General features: G+C 40.1%; 1 protein-coding gene and 3 long non-coding RNA genes across 11 annotated transcripts in view; 1 reads left to right on the top strand and 3 right to left on the bottom strand.

Annotated features, from left to right (window-relative positions):
• The window catches only part of col12a1b (collagen, type XII, alpha 1b), a 151,583-nt gene extending 134,726 nt beyond the window's left edge, over nt 1-16,857 (top strand). For 5 of the 6 annotated variants that reach the window (XM_084377842.1, XM_084377841.1, XM_084377840.1 and 2 more), the window contains 12 exons: nt 1,281-1,334; nt 1,692-1,787; nt 4,044-4,097; nt 6,418-6,471; nt 6,572-6,625; nt 7,030-7,101; nt 7,202-7,237; nt 7,687-7,753; nt 7,892-8,077; nt 9,778-9,846; nt 11,254-11,424; nt 15,899-16,857. In XM_084377842.1, the coding sequence (XP_084233968.1) occupies nt 1,281-1,334; nt 1,692-1,787; nt 4,044-4,097; nt 6,418-6,471; nt 6,572-6,625; nt 7,030-7,101; nt 7,202-7,237; nt 7,687-7,753; nt 7,892-8,077; nt 9,778-9,846; nt 11,254-11,424; nt 15,899-16,023 (1,038 nt within the window). In that variant the 3' untranslated portion in view covers nt 16,024-16,857. Of the gene's footprint in view, nt 1-1,280; nt 1,335-1,691; nt 1,788-4,043; nt 4,098-6,417; nt 6,472-6,571; nt 6,626-7,029; nt 7,102-7,201; nt 7,238-7,686; nt 7,754-7,891; nt 8,078-9,777; nt 9,847-11,253; nt 11,425-12,890 lie in introns of all 6 variants that reach the window. The other variant, XM_084377843.1, reaches the window with a different exon arrangement.
• Nucleotides 2,401-6,411, bottom strand: LOC311271899. The gene is made up of 3 exons (XR_014624497.1): nt 5,336-6,411; nt 4,295-4,417; nt 2,401-4,086 (listed from the first exon to the last, which is right to left on the bottom strand). It is a non-coding gene; the product is annotated as an uncharacterized lncRNA (long non-coding RNA).
• LOC311271897 lies at nt 7,968-11,318 on the bottom strand. 3 transcript variants are annotated; one of them, XR_014624494.1, is made up of 5 exons: nt 11,228-11,318; nt 9,879-10,580; nt 9,367-9,468; nt 9,025-9,145; nt 7,968-8,056 (listed from the first exon to the last, which is right to left on the bottom strand). It is a non-coding gene; the product is annotated as an uncharacterized lncRNA (long non-coding RNA). The 3 variants fall into 3 exon arrangements; XR_014624493.1 differs by having other exon boundaries at nt 9,025-9,468; XR_014624495.1 differs by having other exon boundaries at nt 7,976-8,056; nt 9,050-9,468.
• The window catches only part of LOC311271898, a 29,267-nt gene continuing 22,722 nt past the window's right edge, over nt 11,378-17,922 (bottom strand). Inside the window, exon 3 of the long non-coding RNA XR_014624496.1 lies at nt 11,378-11,457. This is a non-coding gene — a long non-coding RNA (uncharacterized lncRNA). The remainder of the gene's footprint in view (nt 11,458-17,922) is intronic.

The following is a 17,922-nucleotide window of genomic DNA, read 5'->3' as shown; positions in this document are numbered from 1 at the left end:
TGTGGTGCAGCATGACGAAGGCCGACCTGTCAGACAGATGGTAGATAGAAGCTGCAGCCTCTCCTCTGACTGAACTGCAGATAAAGAAAGCTGCTGATACTTTGGTATTGTATATTTTTCTTATTGTCAACAGATTTGAGTAATTTCCTAAACAGCTGCTTGCTGTAGTTTTTAATCAAACAAAGAGGAGGAAATAGTACATTAGGGACTATTTTCAGTGGCGGATTAGTCTACATTCGGTGCTCTAGTGAGTGTCTCTGGCAGCAGAACATTCATTGTTTGTTTTGTGTCTTTTCACGGGTTTTTTTGACATAAGAAATAAAAATATACAATACAACCAGACTTATCCTTTATAGCCATAGATATATTAATAAACATTCTTAAAACAAACAAAAAGATAACGAAGATGTTTTTGTAATTTAGATACATATTTATGACAAAATAAAAAAAGTTAGAGAAATACTCAAGATTTGAAATAAAATATTTAGGGGCTTTAAGATTGGTATTTCCGTACCATTGGTCTGTTCTGTCCTAAAATCTGTGTGATACATGCACACAATTTTCTGCCAAACAGTTTATTATTTCACAAGTTGTTAGTTTAACTCTTGAAAAGTAAGTAAGTAAGTAATATGAAAACTAGAGGTGTCACGATATTGGTTCTAAATGGGAAATAGATCACAATGTACTTACAATTTTGATCATTTAAATCAAAAGCAGGATGGACAATTCTCCCAGTATTATTTTTCTGTCCAACCAGCCTTCTTTCACGGATCAGAAGAAAAAATAAACACTTGAAAGACGACACAGCTGTTTTCTGAGGAAACTCTGACAGTGTTGGAGATGTTGGTTTATTTTCTTTTTCAGGGATCCTTTATTGATTTGTTTGTGAAGAGGCTTTACTCGGAATTTTGTCACAAAATGAATTTATTTTTTTTTGTTGTATCACTGAAGGCTGTTTTTTTTTCCTTTTTGCTGAACTGTGGAATCTTTATTTTTGGTGACTATTATTTGAACTTGTCTAACCACTAAAAGCCACTAGGATAAAGCCAAGCTGTTGTTTTTTTATCCCCCTATCTTTTTAAAGAAGAATCTGTAGATGTGGATGACAGTCGTCAGGACGACCTGTTGATCTTTACAAATCCAGATGTGATAGTCCAACAATAGCATAACTGTCAGTATTGAAAGCAAATGTTTAGATCTAATCAAATCACGACCTTATGAGCTAAACTCAGATTGAAGTTACATATATTTATATATATTTTATTAATATTTATCCTCAGGGTGCCCCCGGCAGCAAAGGTCCTCGAGGTGAGAGAGGAGAAGCTGGTCCTGCTGTAAGTATCTTTAAAAACTAACCCTCTGTTGTCTGTCTCATCTTCAAAACGTCACCTTTTTAATGAGAAATAAAGAAAATCCCTCCATGACAGTTCTTCTCTGAGCCAGATCAGACTCTTCAGCTATCAGCCCTGCATGAAAACAAAAGATTGTTGAAAGTACAAAAGCTTTGAAGAGCCTGAGCACATCTGATTCCACTTATTGATGCATGTTTTTGCTTTTTCTCCCTGATATGAAGGGGAGGTTCCTCATCTCCTGTTGGTCTTTTCCACAGATTGCAACAGATTTATAGAAATATCAGCAGATATCAACAACAAATTCCTCTTGTGTTTAAACGTTTCTTATCTGACCTTCAGGGACCGATCGGCCCACGTGGAGATAATGGACCACCAGGGCCCATGGGTCTGCCCGGCCCTCAAGGACCCAGCGGGCTGTCGATTCCTGGAGAGGCTGTAAGTCTATAAACACACCTGACAAACACACACTCCCTGCTTGTAGATACACGGCAACTCAACATAAATCCCAGGAAGCCTCAGCACATCAGAGAGGGATTATTCTGACGATTTATTGTGAAGGGAATTTACAAGCTGGGGAGTATCTGTGGCAGAGATTCACATTCCTTCAGGTCTGAGGGGAAGAAGTGATACTTAAGAGATGTGAGCCATCAATACCACTGAATGTTTATAAATCACTTTGGATTTCCATCCCTGAGATGAGCTGTACCCAGATCAGACTCAAATGTTTCAAATGTCTCCAGGAGGGTCAGGACAGACCCAAGAAGTGTCCTTGAGTGTTTCCATCGTCTAAGACTTTCTGCTCTTTACTCCGCTACATTTATTTAACAGCTATTGTAACTCAAGCTTCAAATTCAGGGGCTGAGGGGAGAGAATGCAGATGATTTTGGGGAAAACAATTAAAATATAAAATAACAATAAAAATAATAAATAATAAAAACAAGAAATTTAAAACCAGACAAAAACATTACAACATCAAATATTACATAAAGCACAGTCATCACTTAACTGTCATCAAATTAAGGGCTAGCATGACAACATACATTAAAGACTGCATTATAACCTGGTATAAACATCTGATCTGTATCTGGATAATGACAAGTGGTAACAGAGCCAGCGCTTGTTCTGTCCACTCTGCCTGCATTGCCATTGGATCTTAATAGGCAGATGAGTTAGGTAGAGACTTTTACACAAACAGGGTGCGTCTCAGGTCCAGTAGAAGTAAGATGATTTACGTTTTAAAGACATTTACTGTCTGATTGAAAAGGAAAATAAGGATAAAGATCATTGAACTCTGTCTCTTAATGCCAATCAAAAAGCAGTGTAGTCTGAAGCTGAACTGTACATTACCTGGCAGTAACATGGGATCCTTACGTGGATAAGGTAAAAAGTAAGATGTAAATAAGCTTAAGAAGTCATTGTGAGGGAAATGCTGATCTTACTCAGACAGGTGTAAATGCAAGCTGTACAGTTTGACTCCAACAAAATGTCACTCAGCCCACATAAAGGTCACTCAGTGTTAAAGCTTCATGTTTTAGCAAGTAAGCAAGTCTTCCCTCACAAACCGTGATCATGAAATTAATTTTAAACCCATCCATGGAATTACTTCCTTTGACCTGCCACATGTCCTTCATCATTGCCTAACTAATCCACATATCTAGATCTGATCTGAGCCTTACACCTGGCTTAGTGCTAGAACACTTCTACATGTGGCCAAATTCAATCCACATCCTGATGGCTATGTCTTCTGCAGGCATTTACACCTGCATCAACATGAGCTTTTCCTTAAACACAATAACAATAATGGTCAACTGGTCACTTTACTTAGCGAGGGTGCAAATGATATACTGATGTAAACATGTTAATTCACTGTTACTTCACTACTTCATTTCAGTGGCACAGAACTTTATTTCAGACCCATGTATCTGCTCAGCCTCTTTCAAATTATTAAACTAGAAATTAGAAGCCATTTTTTTAACCGTTTAAGTTTATGTTTGAGTTAACTTGAGGTTAGGTTGTTTGATTTTAAGTTAAAATCAAACATTAGCATATTAAAAAGGAATATTTAAATACGGTTCCCTTAATGAACTTTTATTTAACAGTAATTTAAGTGGTTAGCTGCAAACCTGATGCATATCTGTGAGTTTACATTGTTTAATTAATGGACTAATCTCAGAAAGTTATAGTAAAGTCATCATTTGTTAATGGTGAGCAGCAGGAATCCATCCTGCATCAATTCATGTATTAAGTCATGGGTCACGCATTACTGGAGTATATGATTGGTACCCTTGTTATATGAAGATCATGATGATTTTCATATCATCTTTTGAAACAATGTTAGAAAGAAAGAACGAAATAAAGACAAACCTGCACCAAAATTATATACTGTAGGATCCAAAGAACATGTCAAATACAAAAATACCCACTAAATACTTTAAAATAACACAAAAAAACAGTAAAATAACACAAAGCATGATGGAAAGGAACACATAAAATGAATAACATTTTTGTTTGTGCTTCCATTTCTCAAATGAACAAGCTGAGCACTTCTTCATCCATCACTACATTTGTAAAGTCTCACAGCTTCAGTTGACTGTGTCTGTTGGATGAGGTAGCATCACTGGCAGGACATGCTGCTGATGTGAGTGTTACAGAAATGTTCTGTTGATTCATGTTGTTGTTTTCTGTCTTCAGGGCCGTCCTGGACCAAAGGGAGACGCCGGTGACTCTGGCTTACCTGGACAGAAAGTAAGTGCAGCTCTGCTAAAAAAGGTTTCAGGATTTTAAACAGGAAACAGGGATAATTCACAGTTTGACTACTGATCTGGCGTGTGGCCGGATGCAGACGGTTCTCCAGCTGGGGAGGATTCAGAAAGAGGAGAGGGAGCTTATGAATATTACTTTTAAATTAAATTTCTACTCAGAACGAGCCAAGAACAAGTCACCTTGATTAACAGCGCTGGTTTTAAGTGTTGGCCTGCAGTCAGCCGCTACATCCTCCTCTTAACGTAAGTTGTTTTGTCTGAAAATATACGAGGAGCTGCAGTCCAACTGAGGATATCCAGGGTCTGGAAGAAAAAGTGACACCTAAGCTCATAAAGCAACAGTTGGCCTGAAAGTAAAGAACATCTCAGTCACTGTTGAAGCTTTAAGTCCTCTGAAGACAGAACAGGATCAAACTGTTGATGTATTTGAAAATATCAGGTGTGTTCTGATTTCTTCCTGGAATGAAGTCTTGTTAAGTTTTATGTGGTGGTCAGGGATGAAAGTTCGATTTTAAAGCTTTTCTCTCATGATTCCTGCAGCATCGTTCAGAGGAGAGAGCCAAATGTTAAAAATGTTACCGAAAAGTGAAAAAAACGAGACAGATTGCAGGCAGTGGCGATTTGGTCAGAAGCTAAATGATCTGTAAATGCTGGAAGGACTGAGAGGAGTCTCTTCAGGCTCAGTGATCTCTCCATCAGGCTCCATAAACTCCGTTTATAGGTGCAGTGGAGTGATGTTTGTTTACTTCTTTAAGCTTCAACCTTTAGAGTTTCGCTTTAGTGGATTTTTAAAAAATGCACTCTGAACCTTTTTATCCCTGAATGGATGTAGGAGAGACCACTTATCTTGCTTTTACATCCAGCAGGTTGGACTTTTAGTTGCACAGATTTGTTAGAAGCAGATCTACAGTAAAAGCCCGGTCAGTGTGCAGGCTAGTCTGAAATTCAGGCTTTTACAATTGGTTAACTGTTCCTGCTGCAGCTTCCAGATCGAGACTGGGAAGCACAGGAGAGAAAACTCTGGACATCCTCATATGCCAATTTGGTAGACATGCCCAATTCTATGAGGCAGCACATATTCCTACAAAGCAGCTGACTAAGATAACAAGATAAATTACTGACTGGTGTGTTTTCTGATATTTTCTGCCATATTCAACTCTCACTCAGAGAGCCAAGCTACTTAACTGAGAGAATAATTCACTTTGCCAAAATTCTTCGTACCTGTGGTCATCATACAGCAGCAACTTCTGCAAGCCAGAATCCCACTGGACCTGCTGCATTGTAGAGCTGGATGGTCAAAGTTCAGTTTAGTTTCAGCTGCACAACCTGGTGCAAAGAGAACTGTACTTCAGTGCTTCTACTTCACTTGAGTATTTCCATTCATACTTTCAGTGTACAGATCAAGGTTTTAAATATATGAATATGAGATGTCCTCTGTTGGTTTTGGGGTTCTGAGGCTGGATTTAAACATTACAGAACGTATGAAGAAAGTATTTTATAGTAATGGGACAAAAAGTAACACATTGCAACTGAAATTAATGATGGCTTTTCCGAATTTAGACCTCATTTCCCCCCTGTTCAGTGAGTCTGTATTTTTTTGGTGGACGCAGAGCTTCAGGCCTGTTGGTTATGTGAGAAGTATAAAGGAAGGCAAACTGACTTTTAGACTGTTTTTATTGGGATGGATGGGCAGCCATGTTTGATTAAAATATCTATGGAACCACTTCATTACGTATGTTTTTTGTGAGTGGCAGACGGCTGGGCTTCATCACGTTCAAAACTCTTTTCTCGGTGAAACAGTACAAAAGGTTTAGCAGTCATCAGTTAGAGCAGAACTTGTTAACAGGTATCAAACCTGTGAGCTGTCAATTTCTTCAGTCTCCTCCCTCCATGCAGACACACAGTGGAGTCTTGAGTGTGACTGATTCATCAGCTCTTGTCCTCCCGTGGATGGTGCTGATGGAGCAGGCAGGCTGCAGGTGACCATGTTGGAGCAGATGCTATAGCAACATGCATTTAATGACTTGCAGACCACGCGGGCACAAGTTTATAATGGCCAATAAAACAGATCTGGAATATATTACGTTCCCTGTAAACCTTATGCCAAGGCATCAAAGACCAGAGAGGACTGGCAGTAAAAACACTGAGCAGAGTTTCAGAGCAAATGAGCGCGAAAAGGAGATTTACTGTCAGACACGTAGAATCAAACCTGTTTGGATGATCGGTCAGAGCAAAGGTGATCTTTTAGTTAAAGCAGATAAAAGAAGGTAAATGGGCTCTGAGCCGTTTCCTGTGTGTTTCAGGGTTCATCTGGTCCTCCTGGATCTGCAGGCCCGATCGGAGCAGCTGGAGTGAGGGTGAGTACACAGCCTGCTTTTAATGGCAACCATGCTCTCTGAATTCTTTCAACATGAACAGTATCGGTTCAGTTCCTCAGTCCTGATCTTTTATTTTCAGGGCCCTCCAGGAAAGGATGGCCCGGCTGGACCCAGAGGCCCCGCAGGGCCCATGGTAAGAGTTTTAATGGTTTGTTGGGATCTTTGACACACGTACACCTGGGAGCTGCTGCCTGTTGGCCACTTAGCTCGGCACAAAACCAGCTGTAGCAATTAAGCATTTAAGTGCCTTGCTCAAGGACAAACTGGCGTCAGAAAACATGACTCAGTTGTTTTCTCCATCCAGATTTAACAAGCTGATGGTGAATGCAAATTTTCTGGTCATTAAGAGTATGTCAGGTTTTTATCAGATCTACAAAAGGTTTTGTGCTCTGAGTGATGTTACTTCACCTTTTATTTGGAAAATTGGAAGAATATTTGTTGAAGTTGTTGTTATAGGTTAATGTAATAACAATTATAGTCTTCTAATCTGGTGGTACTATGTTCTGACATTTGTTCGCTTTCTCTGTTTCCTTGCAGGGACCTCCAGGATCTCCTGGAATCCCAGGTGCTGCAGGAAAACCAGGAAACACTGGAGACTCTGGCACTCCTGTAAGTGTCCTCAGTGTCATGGCAGCTGTGTACAAGCAGCTAGCAGAGTCTGAATTTAAATGGTTTTCTGACAACTAAATGTTTGTTTTTCTGTTTTTAGGGTGCTGTCGGTCCAAAGGGAGACAAGGGAGAGAGAGTGAGTACATCTGAATGTTTTTTAACATCTTAAGAGCTCAAAAGCTTTGTATGAAACAAAAAACATTCCTTGTTATTAGTTTAAAAAATATCTTTCCAGCCTAAATTTGATGAAATAAGACAGGAATTTGTTTCCAATGTGGAGAGAAAACTGTTCCTATTGTAGTTTTCTACAAACAAGTTTTGATATCTTGAAGCAAGACTCAAAACTGCTGAAAATGTGGGCTTGTTCGCGAGACAGCACCAAGGTTCAAATAACCCTGAATGGAACTGGTACAAGAACCAGAGAGAATTTGGTGGAAAAGAGGCCAGAGTCAACTGAGCCAGTAGCTTTAATCTTGAGCCACTTACAACAATATTTGAAAGGGAACTATTTCTAATAAACCTCAGACAACAGTATTCAAAATCCTTTACATATCTTCATTTTAAAGCTTCCCTCTTTGTTTCCAGGGTGACTTTGCTCCTCAGAACATGATGCGATCGATTGCCAGACAAGTTTGCGAGCAGCTAGTAAATGGTAAGTCATGCATTTTCCCCTTTAACTCCAGAGGAAATCTTTCTGGCAGCGTGAAGCAGCCAGACTCAAACAGGCTCCTTCATGACACAGCGAGGCAGCACTTACTCTTCTCTTCCTTTTCCTCCTCTGTTGCTGCAGCACAAATGACTCGTGTCAACACGTTACTGAACCAGATCCCCAACGGCATGTACCGCAGCAACAACCCCGGCCCTGCAGGGCCCCCCGGAACTCCCGGCAGGCAGGGACCCCGCGGAGAGCCGGGCGCCGCAGGCAGGAATGGTTTCCCCGGAAATCCTGGTTTACCTGGTCAGCAGGGAGAGAGAGGTACGATCAGAAATGGAATTCAACACAGTCATCATCAGGAGAAGTTAACAAAATAAACCTGGAGGGAAATATTTGTAAAATGGGAGCTAAAACAGCAGCACAGTGATTATTTAAACTGCAGCAAGTTTATTTGAAAAGCAGAAAACCATCGCAGGATGCTAACGAGGTTTGGCTTCATCAGTAAACCTCGTTAAGTCATCTGATTTTCACACTGTCTTCCAGTCACTGTGGGAGTTCCACTCTGAACTCTGAATGTCTTTGTCTCTTTAAAACGTAATCATGAAAACAAATAAAATATTTCAGGAGTCATTGCACAAGACAGAGATGATGAAGCTGCATGTTACAGAGCTGAGACACATGAAGTCCATCACACTACAGGAGGCAGAAGAGCTCTTATGCAACAGTATAGAGTCGTCGTAGAGAAGCTGAAGCTTGTTTCCCTCCACTGATACTTTACTTCACTTCATCCACTAGAAAACCGTCACTGTGTTTACAGGACGACAAGCAGAAGAAGTGATTCTTTGTAATGGTGGTAAACATGCAGTCAGACAGTGTCAGGACAACGATATGTTTTTATTGTTTTGGCTCCAGCACTTTGGATGAGAAATGAAATGATGACTGGGAGCTTCAACTTTAATTTGTTGATGTTTATATCCATGTTGGCTGTTCGACTTGTCGCCTTTCAATACAGATTGAGTCCCCAAAAATTAGTACAATTAAGGAGGATAATGATCCTGAACATGCAGTCAAGGAAACCAAGATGTTCTTGAAATGGACACATAACCTCAGTCCAACTGGTCATGTGTAATTTCACTTGTGTATTAGGTTCGCACCAGCCGAATAAACAAATGAACATGCTACCTATTTACATCTTTTGGAATATTACATTTTTTTTTCCCGCAACCTCGTTTTCCAAAACATTTTTTTTTTTCATTATGTAAACCTACGCTTCCTCGTGCCCTCTCTCCTCACATGACCCGAACATGGTTCCTCCACTGCCTCCATGGAGGATCTTCCAATCTGAAGGATCTTAGAGTGAGGAAACACAGGTGTATCCTTCCTCACATTCTTGATGGGAAGAAATGCAAGAAGACATGTTAGCATAATGAAAAGCATCCCAAGAGTCAGCTGACAGCAAAGGACTTAAAACCGTAATAATAAATATCACTACTTCCTCAGGTTTAGTTTAATTTACCCAAAATATTCTGACTAAAAACTAAAAGGCAACAGTTCTACAGTTCAGCTCATCTTTTTAGAGCAGAAAGTCAGAACTTTATCTTCGTGCGTACCATCAAATTTTAGCCAGAAAAATGGAGAACGTGTGTCTGTTCTGATGCACCGATCTTTTATCAGACAAGACAGAAAACGTGTTCACTTCAAGTTGTTTTCATCTGTGAAAAAACACCAAGTGGTTTAATATGAAGCAGCTCAAACTCGTTTTAAAAGTCGACCTTTGATTACAATAATTGGTGCGTGACTCATATGCAGTGAGGAAACATCTTATCTTTGGTTGGTTAAAAGCAAGAATGTATTAAACTGATAAACTTTGACCACAGTGTGACTCATCTGGCTTGTATCAACACTATTTAACTGTTTAACTCTGACCATCATGTTTTTTTACATCAGAGCCAGATCCTCATTATTGTCTGTAACTCGGGAATAGTGTGAGCCTTAATCATCTGATCCTGCGTTTCCTTCAGGTCCTGCAGGAGAGAAAGGTGAGCGAGGAGTGCCAGGAGTCGGACAGAAAGGACCAAGAGGACCTGCTGGTATGTCTGACTTTTTTAGTTGATTTTCTTACCTGCTCTCTGCTCTCCATCAAATGTTTGATTTCACTCAGGAAAAAAGGAAACAGAGTTTACAAAGCTGACTGTATTCGTGAAAAAAGGATTGGTGTCTGGAAGTGTAGCTGCAGGTTAACAGTTAGCTAGCTCTGTCGGAGAATCACCAATCCTGCTGTTGAATTCGATTATTCAAAACTGGTTTTGATCATTTTACGATTTAAAATTGAAATTGTGTCACCCCTAATTTGAATTAAGAATATAAACTTTTACAATGAAAACTGCCAGAATTTAAACCAACATTCCCAGAATAACAGACTTTTAGGAAGTCACTTCCCAACCAGTCTCTGAAGCTGCTGATCATTCTGCCAAAATCAGTTCAAACAACAACAGCCACAAAATCATGATGTCATCCTTCCTGGAGCCTAATCACAGAAACATCCAGTCCTGCTGTAATCCAGCCGCCCGACTTCAGCCTCACAACTCTGGGACAATCTGGTCTGTCACACTGAAGACGGGGTAAAAAAAAGGTTTTCTGAAACAATCAAGGTCAAATTGTGGAAACTGTGTGAGAGGGAGTGACATAGAGGGAATGATGGTGGAAAAGGAGGAAGTGATCTTCAGTGAGTCATGGTGGAGGAGCTTCATTCACAACACATGCTGAGGACGACGAGCAGGAGACAGACGGTCAGGGAAACTTTCCAAGCCGGCTTTGTCCGTGTCTAGACAGAAGGCAGAGGGGGAAAAAGGATCAGCAGATCCTGTTGCTTCCTTTTTTTTCCCTCTGATACTTTAGTTTCTTTTATTTCTACGTTCCAAATGTTGTGCCCCAGACTGTCAGCAGCAGTTACAACCATTTTTTTATGTTTCCAACTGGAATTGGAGCATGACACCATGAACTATAATTACCTGTTTGGTTCAGAGATCAGAAAACATCTCCTGGGTTTTTACTTTAGGAAGTTTTTAAAGAATTAAAATATAACTTGAATTTGAATCTCTAAAGTTATCAGAAGTTAGAAAGAGTTTGAAATAACTGTTTTCTAATTTTAGAAAGATCACAACAACACGCAATTACAGAGGAGAATCACTTTGAGTCTCAATGTTTAAATAAATCAACATTTCAAAGCAAAGTTGCTTCATTAAAGATTCACATTAAAAGCTAAAATATATGACTAAAGTATTAATTTTGACCCTTTTGACTGTAAATAATACTATACAAAGCCATTACCCCTTTTTTTAGTTAACATGTAGTTTTTTTTAACTCTCCAATCAACACTGAGAAACTCTGATCATATTGATAATGAAACTACCTCCAAATGAAGAGTTTTAACTCATAAGCCAGTCACATTTATTTCTTCCATCTACTTACTTAAATTATTTTGTATTTTCTTCCAGGTCCACCAGGAGAAAGCAGGACAGGATCTTCAGGCCCTCCAGGCTCTGCTGGACCTCGTGGTCCCCCCGGACGTCCAGGATACGCCGGAGTCCGTGGGCCTCCCGGACCTCCTGGATACTGTGACTCTTCTCAGTGTGTTGGTATTCCTTACAACGGCCAAGGTTACGTAGGTACGTATCAAGACCTGCACGGGCTGCAGTAGCCTGGTGTTATGAAACAAGTATAAAACTGTTAAAAGTTGCTAATAAACAGCTGGTGGGATGAAAATCTTCAAACAGAGAACTGTAAAGGAACACTCCAACATTTTGAGAGATCCACTTATTTTCTGTCTTCTGAGACAGATGAAATGTATGTGGCCAGTTCAGAGAAAGTCGGTCAAGGAAGTGTTCAGCCTAGCTTAGCACAAAGACTGGAAGTAAAGGTCATCAAAACTTGATTATAGAAACCTGTGCTCCTAACCTGATATTAGGGGAGTCAGTACCAAGTTCAATTTTAAAGTCCCATCAAAGGGGGAAAGCAACATTGAAATGTGTCAAAATGTAATGTATCGTTAGCTTGTTAGCTACCAAGACATCAGCAAACTAGGAGTGATTGTTTTGTGCCCCCTCTCAATGTGGGACATTTGGACATCACCTTGAGCTTTTTGTCACATTCCTCAGGCCGTAGACCAAAATCACACAGCAGCCATATTCCTCCAACATCAAGCTCAGGGTGGGGAGCTCAAATGATGGGAGATGGGATACTGCTGTGTTCCTTGTTGCAGGTTGTGTAAACATAGGGAATTTGACAAATTGTTATAATTTCTCACTGATTTCTTTCTCAATCTCACTGATTGATCATTAACTAAACATACAATAAATAGTGAAAACTAATGGGATATATTTCAAAGTAAAACAACATATTTTGTAACCAATTAGCTTGTGTTAGACATCAGCAAACATTAGCTGACTGTTAAGATACACAATATGATAGGAGAGGCATAAATTAGTTTAAAAACTTACATTTCTTTAAGCCTGGAAGTGAAATGCACTGGACGTAATCAAATGGTAATGTTGAATGAAAGTGGATGAATGCTTTAGCTAACAGGCTATCAAATATGATGTTTTTTTAGCTTGAAAATGGCTCAATGTCCCTCCAGATTTTTACTAGTCATTATCTGTACGTTGCTGATCAATCAGGAAGTGGTTAAATGATAACAATTTGTCAGATTCCAAACATATATACGACTGCAACCTGCAACACAGCAGTGAGACATTATCCCAGCATTTGAGCCACCATGGCCGCCATGTGAATATGGTCTATTACTGAGGGGTTTTGTGGTGTGACGGGCCGCATCATCCTGCTGGGGGCTGGGAGGGATTGTCATTGTCATGACGGGGTGTACTTTGTTTGCAGCAAGGCAGGACCTAAAGTTTCCCAGATTCAGATTTAACATCAGTTAGTCTGATAATGAGTGTTGTGGCCTTCAGACAGCAAATACGGACTTCTCAAAATGTTGGATTGTTTTTTCAAGGGGATTAATGCATGTGTGAAATCTGGTATTAAAACTGATAGCCACTAATCATTAGAGAAAGTTTTATATTCTGTCTTCTGCTTTGACCTAACTGACACCTTCATCCTGTTTGGCCTGTTCTAGGTTCACCATAGTAGACTTTCTATGCCGCCTGTGCTGCTTTCACTGACTTCCTGAAAACAAAAGTCCTGTAACTGAAACACTTGCTCACACGCTCTAGAGCTGTTTAAAGGATAACCGCCAAAGGAAACCATTAACAAACTTTGCTGAAAAAACAACACAACAACAAAGAGGGAAACCAGTACTAACAACGACTCACAGCCAGTAGAACAAACCCCACCAGCAGCAGCGGTGATGGCACCCACCTGTTTTAGTGGCCTGTTTGCATCTTGAAGCCAAAGACCAAACAAAGAAGCGTTGTGTTCAGTGGAGGAGCATGCACCAAACAACAACAACAAACAACCCAAACAAATACTAACAAAGGTGGATCTGTAACAGAGAAACAACTACCACAGCAGCACCAGCACCACCAGCAGCAACAACTCTGTTAACAGTGACGTGTGTAAATAAACTAATTTGTGCCTTGTAAATGATGTTTGAATCAAGTCCACTAAATTTAGTTTTTAACATCTGTATTTTGAAAGCTTGTGCCTTGCAAACAACAACCTGCTGCTTGCTGAATGCCAACAAAAACGCCTCTTTTTATTTTCCTGCCCATGTGTTTGTAGCTGTTTAAACTGCTCAGGGCAACACTGAACCACTCCTGCACATGTGACCCCGGAGGTGTAGATTCACAACTTCATGTACGATAACAGAATCCAGCTTAACCTGCTATGCTGTATCTGTATGTCACTAAAATTGTAATTAACGTCGAGTTTCTCCAGGCTGGTGGTAGACTAACTTGATTTTTATGTAGAAATGTTTTGTTGTTCTGTTTTGTAAATCGTGGAGAAATGTTTACTGACTAAAATTGGACTAACACCTGAACTTCTAACAATGATGAAAAGGGAAAAGCACTGAAATGTTTACCAGGGGCGTGTTCAAAGGAGTCTTGGGTGACAGCCCAACCTCCTCCTCCCACAAAATCTGACAGTCAATTGGATGGCCAATCATCAAAGTTTAAGTGCTTCTTTGCAGGTTAAAGATATATTATTTTAGCATCAATACTCAAAATCTTCTGCTTTTACAAACAGAATCCTGACATATTAAGGACTCTATTGCTGATTTGTACTGTATGACTGTACTGTATAACTTTCAAGTTATCATTATCATTATCAAGTTATCTTCAGACTGTTGCCCCAGTAACTGCTTCATCACATCTTGTTATACCCCTTTTCCACTGGTCAAAAATCCCACTTAAACCCACTTAGATCAGGCTTTTCTGTGCAATGGGAATGTGTAAACTCTGCATTTACCCCCGGGTCAATTGACTCTGCAGTAGACACGGGTTTTTATCAACTCGGCTCAGCTTTTATCTTAAACCAAGACTCGGGTAAATACGCTAAATTCTGACTTATTTCCTGCCCTGCGAAGTGATGATGAGTTATCAACATCCAGTGGTGGCGTGTAAATAAGGAAGGCATTTGGGATACAGCAAGGACGTTTTTATTATATCTGGACACAGCCTTGGAGGCAGAGGGCTATTCATTCCTATGAAAGCTGATCAGTGGCGTTTTGTAGCCAAAACGGGCAAATTTTAGCAGGTTGACCCGCGTTTCAAAAACACGTGTAGACCCACTAACTTTAGTGGAAAAGCAGCAATAGTTTCACAAAAAGCTGCACTGTTCAGTTGTCATAGAGAGCGACATTTAATACTGAGGAAGACGAGACAAACTAGTGACAGAAAGTAAGAGACGTACAATAGATTGTTTCATTTAAAACAAAATATGGCATTCTATCACATTTGAATTACAAAATCGTGTGACATTAGCTTCAGTAGTTGAATACTTTGTTTTTTAAAGATGAAGTAGGGTGCACTAAACAAAAGGCAGGAGACTGATAGAGAATGAGAAATTGAGCTCTTCTATGGCATTAAATTAGTCTGAAAATACATGCATGTTACATGAGCCCACAGAACAGTATCAACAAGTCTAGAGCCCAAAAGAATAAGTATCTTTCCCCTTCTGTCCTCATCTATCATTAGACTCAAGTGTATGCAAGTAAATAATTACAGCAAGTTTAAGTTAAGTATACCAGCTTGTGTTGTTTCATTACCACAGACAGGTAATGAAACAACATGAAGATTCATTTGCTACAACTGATATAATCTGTAATATGATTTTCAACATTACTCATTGTTAATAAAAAAAAGAGCAATGGGAGATCAATAGTTTGAGATGTGTTGGTGTCGCAGCTTTTACCAACCAGAAGGTGGGTCCAACATGCCCCATGAAACACAAGACACAGAGTATGGTTGTACATAAGGGATGCACAATATGGATTTTTTCAGCCGCTACCAACCCAATTACCAGAATAAATATCGGCGATGTACGTATCTGCAAAACTCGAATAATGTTGAAACTTTATTTTTGTTCAGTTTTCAATTTTATGTTGAGACAACGCTGTGCTTACGGTCTGGTTATGTTTAAGCATAAAAACCAGTTGGCCAGGGTTAGGAAACAATCATGTGTTGGCTTACATGGTTCTTTCCACCAATACAGCTGCAAATTGTTCCGACATCTCTTCAAAAATACCTTATGTTGCCAAAAACATGGCTAGAAAATGCCCCAGCATCCGTGAAAAATATCCAGTGGTTTCACACGTACAGTGACACAAACAGTGGTCTCTGGCTTGGCAGCCTTCTTGGCTAGCTATAATTTGACCCAAGCTAACATAGTCATAATGATGTTAGCTTTGTTTGTTAGCTAATTTTGGTCTGTCCACAAGTATCACTTCTCCCCTTTAGGGCAAGCATTCACGAACTAGCTAGCAAAAACTGAGGAAAAAAATGTACTGTACCTCCTGCTGTATGACATGAGACACTCTCAAACATCCCCAAACCACTGTGGACACGCCCCTGCTGTTTACTAACCATCTGTATCAGTGCTTTAGCCAGCTAACCTGTTCTTTTTGTGCATGCTGAGAAACTCAGAGAATTTGTGTGCTCAATTGGCCCAAACGCTATCTCCAAGCAGGCCAATTCCCACCTGAACCCAACACCCGAGTAGTCCCAGTCCCCGCAGAGGATGATGTGTTGCAAAACCAGCGTCGAAAGAGATCACTATCAAGAAAGGCACCCAATAGGCCAACATCATAAACCACGTTCTCTTTTTCTTTTTTCCTTGATCAATCTGTGTTTGTTGTTGGATTTATGCACATTATACACAATCAAAATGGGGTTTGACACCTCAACTTTATTGGAAAAGACCTTTAAATGCCTTAAAACGTATGTGAATATTCATTGTTGTGGCAGGTGAAGGGTGTGGACAGATGGACGGAGGGAGGGAGTTTAGAGACGTAGCGACTGATTTTTTTAAAAAAAGCGGAACCAAAAAAAATGTAAAAGGATCAATGAAAAAACCTGTGAGCTTTCTTTTTCCACTTGTGTCTTTTGCTTGTAACATATTTGCATAAAGTTTGTATTAACTAGCAGTGTTGAACAGTGCACTCATTGTAACAAAGGTAAAGAAAAAGAAAGAAAATGTTTGTTCACATCAGTGACGTCAGATCTGTCACAGTTCATCCACTATGTTCAATATAATCCTTCTCATCCAGTGTTGTCTTCTAAGGAGGTTCAGTTTCATTATGGCAGTTAAACACAGCTTTCATTTTGTATCTCTAGACTTAATATTTATCAGTTTTCCTTTATTCCGTCACAGCTAATTTTAACAAACGTGGAATTGCATGTCTGTGGTGTATATTTAGTAATGTTTTTGTTACATTTCATTTTGTCTTAACCAGAATATAGTTGTTGTCATTTTTGTCATTTTTCTCAGTATCAAATGCAGTCAAAACCTGCATGCAAGACTATGGAAATGGTGTTGCGGCTTCATGTTTGAACTGCAGATTGTGAATTCCACAGCCTTATTTTCTTATTTATTTCTGAAAAACAGAAGAGGCATTTTTCAATAAAACTACTGAAAATTTACAACTGTGTGGGTTTTTTTTTTGTCTCGTTCGGTTACCTCAGGGGTTAAATCAAAGCAGAGGTATCTCTACCACAGGTCTCTTTGGACTGGATAGGACACCTGGGTAATGTGGTGGCCTGTTGGACTGACCTGAATGAAACATTCTAGAAGGGCACTCAGACCAACAAGATCGGCATTATGATCGACTAAAAGATCGCTCAGGTGGACTAGAGGAGCACTTGGACTGGCTGGACTGGCACTTCAGGGACACACTGGCCTAAGTGCCCTTGTACATGGATGGACCAGAGGGGCACTAAAGGGGTTAATTAGAGCGGCACTTTGATTAATCTGTAGTTGGTACTGACCAGAGAGGTAGTTGGGCTGACCTAGTTGAGGGCCTCACTTTAACTATTGGGGTATTTGCAGAAAACTTTTACAGACTAGGAAAGTACAGGCTCATCAGAAGGGAACTTGGGCCGACTGGGGAAACTTGTGGACTTGGACTGACTATTGGGGCTTTTGGGCTAATCAGATGGGGTCTTGGGCCAACTAGAGGGGCACTTGAAGTGACCTAACATGAATTTAAAAAGTGCATTGACTGAATAGGCTGATCAAGTGAGTACACTGGCTAACAAGACTGGCACTTTAGTGAAGGACTTGGACTGAGTAGTGGGGCACTTGGGGGTTGGGCACAGGGTGAGATCACTTGAATACAGTGGAACTTGGGCAGCTTGGGTGCCCCTTTACTTGTAAATTAGTGCTAAAATTAAGCTTTAATGGGCACAGACACAGACGGTTGATGGTTGAGTTAAAGTTCAGTTCTTGTCATCTCGCTGGCTCATCAGCACCTCTGACAGTGTTATTTCTCTAACCAACATCCTGAAGTGGAAACTTGGAAAAGCAGGCAAAAATCGGGCAGTCAGGAAACTGTCTTAAAGCGCTGTTCTCCTCCACCTCTTTGAATGCTCACTTTTTATTTTACGACCATGAACTCAGGAGTTCTTGAGAATTAGCTAACTCGTCTGGCCAGAGTCGCACACTGCTATTTTCTCTTCGGATATTTTCCCCCTGAATCACTGCCACAAAAA

This window comes from Pagrus pagrus, assembly GCF_965226575.1.
Source record: "Pagrus pagrus genome assembly, chromosome: 16".
NCBI classification, from domain to species: Eukaryota; Metazoa; Chordata; class Actinopteri; order Spariformes; family Sparidae; genus Pagrus; species Pagrus pagrus.
The sequence above is the reverse complement of the archived record's forward strand: the minus strand, read 5'-3'. Positions and strand labels throughout refer to the sequence as shown.